Source organism: Eumetopias jubatus, unplaced genomic scaffold (genome assembly GCF_037043125.1).
Source record: "Eumetopias jubatus isolate StellerSeaLion01/CBP00866 unplaced genomic scaffold, mEumJub1_p1.0 scaffold_15, whole genome shotgun sequence".
NCBI lineage: Eukaryota > Metazoa > Chordata > Mammalia > Carnivora > Otariidae > Eumetopias > Eumetopias jubatus.
In genome coordinates, this window is record NW_028274821.1 from 52,587,215 (window position 1) to 52,598,175 (window position 10,961).

General features: G+C 39.3%; 1 protein-coding gene across 1 annotated transcript; it reads right to left on the bottom strand.

The window, feature by feature from the left end:
• Nucleotides 1–7,116: 7,116 nt before the first annotated feature.
• On the bottom strand, nt 7,117–8,937 carry LINGO2 (leucine rich repeat and Ig domain containing 2). Its single transcript, XM_028115273.1, has one exon. It carries the CDS (start codon nt 8,935–8,937, stop codon nt 7,117–7,119), a length of 1,821 nt encoding a protein of 606 aa, XP_027971074.1.
• Between the last annotated feature and the right edge of the window lie 2,024 nt (nt 8,938–10,961).

A 10,961-nucleotide genomic window follows, 5' to 3' on the forward strand; every position in this document is an offset into this window, starting at 1 on the left:
TATTACCTAGATTTGGGTATCCAGCAGACCAAACTATGGCCCCTTGGTAATTTTGTGTAGAAAGAACCTAATAGCTTGGTTTCTGATTTCTGCTCTGAGTGGTCTCCACCTACCCTGGCATTAGAATCAGATTTCACTGGATCGGCTTCTTCCCTGACTGAAGATTATTAGATTATTCAATCTAGTAACAGTGCTAAAGATATGTAAGCAACCTCATGTTCCTGGTAAGGCTCATAGAACCTTGCCTCTCTCAGGAAGGAAGTATCTTCTGATGTATGATTCCAATCGCCTTTTATTACATTTCATTTCTTAATAATACCCCAGTGGATTTAACTGAGATGTCAGATGCTTAAGCCCTTTACATATGTAAAGAAAACATGTTTTCTTAACTTATTTTACATATTAATAAAATAAGTTAACCTGGTTTTACATGTTAAAAAAACATGCCTACAACAATGAATCAGTAATAGTCAATGAGACACAAACCTAAACCAAGATACTTTTGTCATCAGCACTAATTTTCTGAGAACAAAAACAGGCATCTAAAAACAAAACAAAAATAAGTTCTGTAGGTTCATGGGATGTTCCCAGAATAAGATTTTGATAAAAAATCAAAGAAGAGCACAGACACACGTTTTTTTTTTTCTTTTCCCTCCTGCTCAAGCACAGCAGTCTTTAAAACAGTTACATTTTAAACACTTAAAAAATCAAACCACCCTCTCCCACATATTTATATATGTATATATAAACAATAGCTTTTAAATTATGATCTGGGGCATTCCAAACTGTATGGAAAAAACATAAGACAGTTGACTTGCTTATCAAGCAACCCCTGTGTGTAATACACCTGATTTTATAACTAGGGAGGAAAAGAGTATGTTTTCTTCCAAATAGCCTCTAAACAAAGATTGTGACTCAGTTCCCATCTCTTGCTATCACATATGTTTGTATATGAGTCAGGCCTTGCTAAACACATATAGTTTCTATAAATAGCATGAAAGGTTTTTTTTTGCAAGTTAATCTCCTGCTTAATCATTATTATGTGATATTATAGACTGTACTGATTATATTGTAGTGGAGATTAAAGATATTAAAGCAATTTAGAATAGGAGGTGTGCACCAAAATGAAGAGAGTTAACAATGGCAATCAAATTTCTGGATTTTTTTTTTTTTTTGGTCCTGTACACAAAATTTTTTACCCATTTTCAGCATAGAAAGTTATCTTTAGAACTTTAGTAATACAGTTAACCAATTTTAATAGAATGGAAATTTGCATTTTTGTTGTCTTCTAATGGCTACTTTGCATATTAAAGGTAAAGCCTTCCTTAAAATATGCAGTACCCTCTTGATTATGCCAGCTCTTTTCTCATTCTGCTAAGGCTATAAATAAAGCTTCTATTTAGGGCTGGCATTATATCAACCCACCTGCTTCTAGAAGAGAAAAAAAAATCAGAATCGCTCCACCTGCAGAGTGCTGTCAGCTTGTGATTATGTGAATGGTAAGTCTTAACTTTTAAAGTGTTATGGGAGATAGGCTAGAGCTTTTTTTTTTTTTTTTTAAGCAATTTCCAGTTTAACAGTTACCCTAAAATTTCTGAGTACCAGTGAAAGCAGACTTATCCATGGAGAGAGCATTCATTGGTGAGGTGTGACAGCAGCAGGGCGATGACACTGCCGTGGAGGGCAGAGCTGGAGGATGAGGGGGCATTTCAACTGTGGTCTCAGGAAAGGAGGCGGGAAAGTGGGGGAGGCCAGAGCTTTCTGCTCTGGGGACTGCGTAGTCCCCGCTCTCTTCCTCCTTCCCATTCCAGATCTTCTCCAGGGAGATGGGGGCAGGGGAGGGAAAGTGGCATTAAAGGTCTTGGCCAACTGAGACAGGCCGTCTGAGGCACATGCAAGTGTGACTTGATCAGATTCCCGTATTTTGAAAGAGAAACATCAGCTCCAGGCCTGTTTTAGAAAAATAAACCTTTTACAAACCTCTTAATCTTCTATATATAATATATACATACATATACATATACATATACATATATATATATATATTTGCTGCAAACATTTTATCATAGGCAAAGCTAACACAAGATAAGCAGTTTTCATTCTCTTTTTTTTTTTTTTTTTTGAGAAATACAGCCACATTTACTGCTCCCAAAACAGATGAACCAATTTCGGGTTTGAAAACCTGTCATTGTTGATTTAAACCATAGCTGACTTGGTTAAACCTTGCAAATCTAGACTTTTATGGCCCCGAGACCCAGTTTTTGTTACATGACATAGGTAAATACTGTAGCAAATCAGCTGTCATTTTGATCTTGGAGACTTAAGTCATGAAGCTGCCCTTTCCCTGTCGCCATACTTTCACTACAGGGAGAAAGAGAGTGCTCTCTTAGGGATGGCTTTTGAAGGAGCTAAGGGGACAGCAACAGAGACTCATCAAGTGTTTGCCGACATATCAGGAAGCACCCTCTGGTGCCTAACCAATGCATGTAATTCTGAAATCAACAAATCATGATACTGCATTCTTCAAGGCTTCCCACACACAAAGGCAAAGTAACTCTAAAACTCCTGGAACAGAAAGTACCAAGGATTTTAGCAGAAAGGACAGAGACAATGGTGGAAAGTCCATGGAAATAACCAGGCACAGGATGTACAAGTCCAATGGGGAATGTTGCTAGAACCTAATCCTAGTAATAAAGAATGTTGTATCTTTACCTAAGTACCAAGTAGAATGAATGGCTTCGACCCCAAAGGTTTTATTACTAGATTCATATGCCACAAAATCCATTTGGAATAGATCGTATGAGCTACATAAAGGTGACTGGGATGTAGGAAACAGGGATAAAGCAGAAACTACATTTAAAGAAGATAATTTAGGGTTCTTTCTCAGAAGATAGTAACTATAAATCTTAGCAGTAGAGGAAATAGAATTAAAATGGATCCAAGTATCTCCTAACCTTTCTTTAAATCCTCAATAATGTCTTTTTGTTAAGTCTTAGCCTTCTACACTGAAAATGATGTATTTTTTTTCTTTCCTAGAAAGCCTCAAGACACATTGCATGTTGCTGAACAGCTTCTGAGCACAGTCCCTGAAATTAAAACAAATGTCTCGACCCAGAGATGAAAGGAGGACCTGGAAGGGTAAGTTAATTTACATGGGGCTGTACTCAATTTTTCTTCTCCAAGATCACATCCTCTCTTTTGTACTTTCTAAAATATAAATATATTTGTTCCTACTTGAGTCGTGGAAAGTGACGAAAGTCAGGCTTCAATGCAGGTGAGATTTAAATCCTTTAAAAAAAAAGTCATAGAAGATTATATAACCTCTGGGCTTTTCTGAGAACTGAGGAGAGCAAAATATTTGGCAGAACAATGAAAAAAGAATCCACCCTTGACTGTGTAGGGCAAATCCTGAATGCCTTCATACTACTGGGGAGTTGCTGGTGAGAAGCAAAATTTCTTGGAAGCTTGAGCAAAACTAGAAATCTGACCCACGTCCTCAGGAACTAGGATGTGTAAATCTTGGCAATTCTTGGTTTACATTTTCAGATTTTGAGAATATTTGAAAAGCTCATAGCTATAAATACAATGAAAATGAAATGAGGTTTAAAAAAAGTGAGTACTAGGAGAATTTGGACAAGTAGAAATCCCTCATCAGGAACACATTAAGCTCGATTGGTGAATTACCTTACTATGGTAATATGAATTTCAGATAGGGACATGGATCAATTCTCTCAGACTACTAGGGCTCTAGTCAGAGAATTTGTTCTTCTAGAGATTTAATGCTTAGAGAAAATAAACATTTATCCGAAAATGATATCAACACACACAACTGAATGAGTCAACCCAAAACTTAGTGGTGAGCCAAACCAACTATATTTGTTCTTGGGACACTTCAAGACAAATCCTCTGGAAAGAGGTTGACTCAGAGAGGTCTACTTAGGAGAGAATTTGGCCCATGTGCTCTCTGAGCTGTTACTCTCTACCATGGTCTACTTTGCTCTAACAAAGAGGTAATTTAAAGCCATAAGGGAAGATTCCTTGTGCGTAACTCCATGCTAAGCCCCAGAGCTAGTTAGTGGAACCCATGGTCGGAGCTTTACAGATATACAAAGGAGCCCAAGATCTGCACCGCTAGTGAAAATAGAGAAAATTAAGTAGCCTTTCAATTAACTACAAATCCATTACTGTGATGTTTCTGGTGGAAAGTAGATTCTCATAGAAATACCTGGCCAATACGTTCTTATGATCAGATCACATGTGCAGGTGATAGATTTTTTTGTTATCTGTTGGAGTCCACTTCAACTAGCAATTTTACTCTTAGTGGTAACACTGAGTTTAGGACTACTTCGGAAGAGCACTACTTTAGTTCACTGTTGACCAAACTGGGTTTGACGGAACTTGTTTTTCAAGATGTTAACAGTCAAATCAGAAAAGGAAGAGCTTTGTGCTCAAATAAATAGAGAAACCATAAGGTGAGCAATATTAAACAGAATTGTTTTTTACAGGACTTGCAGAGGATTTAGTAGGCTCATGTATATTTTGAACGTCAAGAGGTGGTTAAAGAATGCAGCATTTTCCCAATTTAGTAGTCTGTCCAGTCTCTTTTTTGGAAGGGTGCTTTCTGATATCTTAAACACCATTGTTCCACAGATGAGAGTATGGAAGCCCCTGAAAGAGTACAGTCTCTCTTCTTCCAGTGGAATAATCACAAAATCTTTTCACTTAATCTTTTCGTGGATGGGTTAACTTTAATTCAATTTCATTTGACTAAGCTGTTTTTGGTCCACTTTTATTTTAACAGAAAATAGCAGTTACAATCACAAGGCCCTTTTATTAATTGCTCCATGTGTCTCTTGTTGTTGGACAATGGGTTGCAATTATGATGTTGCAAAATTAAGATGAAGTATTTCCTATTAAGTTGTGGAGGAGTAACTCTCCACTTTTTCTTTTCAGTTTGAAAGACCCCATTCCACCTGCACACAGGAAATAGAAATTGCAAAAAAGTCTTGACTTGTATTATTGGATATGTAATATAAAGTAATTTCCAAAAGTGGAAAATGAATTTCTAAAAGATCTATGATGGCCATTAGGAAAGTCAAATGAAAAATGACTTCAACAGGCAATTCTTCAATCTTTCTGTCTCATTTCCACCCTTTATTAAGGGAGAAAGGGGTTTAACTGTGCTACTATCCAATCGGCAAAACAATTTCTGGACCTGTCACTTCTTTATTGGGGTCAATTTAATTTTATCGAAGCTCCTCAAAATTTCAAATGCCACCAAACAAACAAACAAACAAAACCCAGCTTTTTGAAAGTCAACCCCCCAGGAGGATATGTCAAGAAACAAACCTCAGAAACTTCTTATTCACTGTCCAAAAGGGGGCTCACTTTCAGGTCCCTCTCAAAATGTACAAAGTATAGCCATTTCCTATCTCCCCTTTGCTGATTAAATAGATCACATTTCATGAATCCACTCTGTATTCAGTGCTTTCTTGGGTCATATGAATATATGCCTTGAAAGGCATTCACTGAATATTTAGCCAAATGGAATTATGTCTCATTGGAACCAGATCACTGGTGGTAGGGGCAGGATGCCATTAAAAAACAAACAAACGTTATAATGTTTTAACTCTCAGTAACAATCATTAATACAAACTGAACTGGACTGAGATCCTTGGGTCAGAGGGGTAAAAGTATCTGCACAATTTAACCTATCGGTAGGGCTCTTGAACTTAGTTTTTTCCTCTACAGAGTAGAGGAAAAAACTAAGTGCTTTTTAATTCACCTTGTTTCTCCTCCCGTCTTTAACAATGAGACAGATTCCTCTTGTGTACACAAGATAATTCTCAAGCTAAAAGGAAGCAGGGAAAAGCCCTGAAGTTATCCATTCAAGGTAATACTATACGTACAGTAAATATTTGAATAGAAAACAGTAGTGGTAGCTGGATATTTCCTTTGACTGACAGCAATCCAGCCTTCAGACAGCTATCATTGTAAGAGATCTTTAGTTGCGTTAACATCACGTGATGCCTGGATCACCCTGGTTTGTGCTGGCATCTGAGAAGAACTCCCTTTTATCCACCGAGGTTTTGCATATTCCAAATTCTTGATCTCCTCTACAAGGTAAATATTACCCTATGAGTATAGATAACAACTACATGCTCTTCCTGTTAACCCAGTAGTAGTAACTGATGAAAGTAAAATCAAGTTGTGTTTAAATGGATCATCTTCATCATGAACACCTACCTTGCATTTTACAGGTACAACTAGTGGCATACAACCTTCCGGAGAAACCAAGGGCTTTGTTACAGTAAACTGGTCCAGGGTGATATCACAAGTATAAAAAATATTCCATTCTGTATCAAAACTAGGCACATGCCTTTATTTATAGTAACAGAAGTTAACAGAGTTGAGCAGTTTTGCCTTGGGCTCTATTTCTTGGCATCCTACATCAGACAAACGCATCATTCCGCATCTCTCCGCCCATAACTCCAGGGATCTAGTCTCAGGGTCATCTGTATGGAAAGGAAGGTGATATCACACTTGGATCTATAGTGGTGAGTAACTAAAAGCACAACCTCTCATTCATATTGCTTTAAAACATATACAGCATATATGTTTCAAAAAAAAAGTAAAGAATATATTGATTTCTTTGTGGTGCTGAATCAACAATACGGTATGATGCAAGGCTTTAACAAATGAGAATCATAGATACAAATTTTTCTGTAGAGTATGTTTTAGACAAATGTGTCTTTTTAATACGTAAATCCTACATTGTAGGTTGTTCCTTTTTTTTTTTTTCCTTTTGTTTTTGCCGTGGTAGAAAAGGTTGAGTAACTGTCCGTGAGCATGAGCTGAAGGTTTAGGTTCATTACTGAGATCCCCAGAATGCCAATATTTGCAATGCAAACAATTAGAATCCCACTGTGAAGGGCTCTGACACGTGTCTGCCTGCCTCTCGGTGGAGAGTCTCCAGACGAAGTCCTGCCTCTGTGGACCCTGCTTGGACACAGGGGCAGCCGCCCGAGGCCACCTTTTCGCCTAGTAATTGACTGTGCCAGCTATCTCACTGGTGACCGACACTGACCTGGAAACAACAGTGTGAGCGCTAGCCCCTCAGATCATTTTCATGTTGAACCTCCTGGGTCCAGCCACCTCCCCTTCCACAACAGCACCATTGTTTTTTCGGGGCACATACTCGAGGTCAATGCTGTTTTTGTGCTTGCCTTTCCCTCGGCTCCACACAAAGAGGAGGAGAAAACAAAATAAAACCACTCCCAGGAATGTGAAACAGCCCATGGCTGTAGACACCAGTATTGTTTTAAGGTCCAGGGAAAACGTATTGGCATTGGTGCCATTGGACATGGTGTCGTTGGCGTCCGTCATGTACATAGGGGTCCTGTTGGCATAAAGGAAGCGGTCTGAGGTGAAGCCTTTCACAGTTAAAGAGGCCGTGAAGGTGTCGTTCCCTGCTGCATTGCTAGCGATGCAGACATACATCCCGCTGTCTTGATCCTGGGCAAAGCGGATTTCCAGGGTGCCATCGCCCAACACGGTGGCTCTTCCATTGGACTTGGTGGTGATAAAACGCCTGCGCGGTGTCACCCAGGAAATGACAGGCTGAGGGTCTCCGTCAGCACTGCATTCGAGCTGGACCGTCTGCCCTTCATCCACTAGCAGATGCTGCAGCTTCTTTTCACGGATTTTCGGTTTTTTGCAGGTAAAGTAAAAAGAAAGGGCAGTGCTGTGGAAATCCTTGAATGATCTCTCACGGATGGTGTCGGGGCCAGCACACATGGGCTGCTGGCCCCCGAACTGCAGTGTGGGGTGCCGCTGCAGGATCCAGAGGAGACGGCAGTCACAGGTTAGTGGATTGTTATTGATGCTCAGGACCTCCAAAGCCCTAGGGGAGGAGAAGACATTCTCTTCCAGAGTTTCCAGTAGGTTCTGAGACACATTGAGCACACGAAGGAAGCGGAGCCCTTGGAAGGAGTGAGGCTCAATGGTGCGGAGCTGGGCCCCCACTATATGAAGCTCCTGAAGGCGGATCAGTTCCGAGAACATGCCAGCTTCGATTGTGCTGATAGGATTGTAGGAGAGGTTAAGGTGGGTCAGATATACCAGGTGTTTAAAGGCAAGGAAGGGGACCGTGGACAGGTTGGTATTGGTGATCGAGAGGGACGTGAGGTTGAGACCATAGAGGCTATTGGCAGGCATCATATCCAGTAAAGGCCAATAGTCAATCTCTAGATGCTTCAGGTGGAACAGTCTTTTAAAGGCATACACGGGCATAGTGTTGATATTGAGATGCTTCAGATGCAGGCTAATGAGGCTGTGGAGGTGGGAAAGGGCTTCTGTTGGTACAGCTGTGAGGTTGCATTTCTCCAGGGTGAGCTGCTCCAAGCTCAGGAGCCCACTGAAGGCCCTGTGTGATATATAAACCAAATCATTGTCCCCCACCTCTAGAGACTTCAGGTTGTGCAGGTCCTGGAACATGTAGTCCAGTAAAATGACAATCTTATTCTCACTAATGTCCAGCTTGGTGAGGTTGGATAGCCCCGTGAAGACCCCTAAGGGGACCAGTTTCAGGCGGTTACCTTTGAGGCGGAGGGAACGAAGGTTAAAGAGATTGTTAAAAGCTCCTGGCTCCACATTGGCAATGATGTTGTCACTCAAATCTATCTCCTCCAGCAGAGGATAGGATGTGAACTCCTCAGGGTTGACACTCTTCAGCCTGTTCTTGCTGAGGTCCAAGATTTTGGTCTCGATGGGAATGCCCTCGGGGATGGCGATGAGCCGCCTTCTGTGGCAGCTAACGGATTTGTTCTGGGCAGAGCATTCACAGCGAGCGGGGCAGCCAATGGTGGAACCCATGAAGACGAACACCACAGCCAGACCCAGGAATGGCTGCCAACATGATATGGCCGTGTGAAGCATGACTCCACCTCTTAGTCTACACCTTGGTCACGGGCCTGCAGGAGGAGGCAGGAAGAGAAGTTGAGTTAGGACATGGATAGGTAAAGGGACATCAAGAAGGCAGCAAGTACGATGGAAAGGACCCTGGATTGGGAATCACACTGATCTGGGATTGAACCCGAGGGCTACCCTTTTTAGCCACAGGGGGTAAGTTGATGCACCTCTCTGTGCGTTGGTTTTCTTGGCTGTAAAATGAGGATGATGATAGTAATAGCTTCCTAGAATTAGGACAATGTCAGTATTGAACAATTATAAGGAGACTAATACACCGTCTGGCACAGGATGTGAGGCACAAAAGCATGCATTTCACAAAAGGCTCCATGTTGAACTCAAACTCAAGCAACAGAGGTCAATGGCTAAGAGGAAACCTATTCAGCTTGAATCAGTGTCTGCATCTGTAATGTTGGGATATCATCCTCTGCTCAAAATGAAGCTAATAGAAGCTTCATTTGATATCAGGCTCTTAGGTTCAAAGTACAAACAAAAAGTTACATTCAATACAAGAGGTTGAGGCTTTATTTCCTTCAGATATAAGCTTTCTATTAAAAACTGCCCCTTAGAAGGTATACATCCTTCAGCATTCAGTAAGTCTTCATTTATGAAGGGGTTTTCTTTTTTGAGGTAAGTGAAAAGATCCTCAAAATCTCTTTGTATGCTTTGTGTTTGTTGTAGGGAAGAGACGGAATCAAGGCACCATAAGGGCTCTGATGATGAAAATGCTTTAAGAGTGGGAAGAGTCGTAATTTTAAGGAAAAAAAAGTTTTTAAATAATAAATGAACTATCATTTCATATTCAATTTCAAACCCAGTGAACATATTAAACTGAACTTAAAGCATACTCCTTTCCAATATCATTTGATACCTATTTAACTGTAGATATTTAAGCAGACACTGAACTTACTGCTCAACTGAATAGCAAGACGTGTGTTGTTGAGCTTTGCTTCTCCACATGAGATCCTGTGGGGTACACTTCATCCACAAACACCATATTTTACACAAGTCTCAGTAGTGTAAAACAGTATTTTTAGATAAAAAGATATTTGATCAACTTCAGTATTCACTCCTAAAAGAGCAATTGAAAGTACAATTCTCCATTCACAGTGTTCACATGTATGTCTATATCTCCATGTAAAGGTATGTCTACATCTAAATAAATATATCCATAAAAAAAATAACTAGGATCAACCCTAATGGTGAATTACTAGAGAAGTGCCTCTGAATGTAAGAATAAGGCAAAGATTCAGACAGTGCTCCAAAATCCATTATCTAGGAACATAGGAGTTGGTATTATTGGAAAAGATGGGGTAAAACTAGCATTGTTTGTAGATCAAATTAATGTCTAAATTACCTGAAAAGTGATGAGAATAGGAGAATAAATTAACATGGTACAAAATAAAAACATTTAGAAAATATCGTCACAAAGGATTAGTCACAGCATCTCTGAAAAAATTATATTCCTTAGAATAATTTAATGAGAAATACAGACTATGACAAACACTCAGCCCTACTAAGAAAACAAAACTTAGAAAAAAGAGACATATACTATTTATTTTAATAGATTCAATATTATAAAGACATTGTTTTTCAAATCCAAATATATCTCTGTGATCTATGTATATATTGAGAAATTTGAAAGTTCATTTGAAAGAAGATAAATATGAGAGTAATCAGAAATATTAAACAGTAGTAATGGCAACAGACCCTACCAGATATCAAAAATAAAGCAGTACACTACATGAAAATACAGTCAATGAAACAAAGTAAGGAATTAAAGTATATTTGAAAAGTTAGTATAGGTGAAAGTGGGCATTTTAATTCAGTGAGAAAGATATAAATGATTGGCTAGATATTTAGTGGGAAAAGATACACAACTTCATTTGGTCCAATAAAATAAATTCCAGATGAATTAAGAACTAGAATGCATGAACAGATAATGTATTAGAAGAAAATTCAATAATTTTATAATAGAATTGAAAAGCATTTTC

Coding starts and splice junctions, on each gene's coding strand:
- LINGO2 (XM_028115273.1), bottom strand. CDS start 8,937: ATGCTTCACACGGCCATATCATGTTGGCAGCCATTCCTGGGTCTGGCT.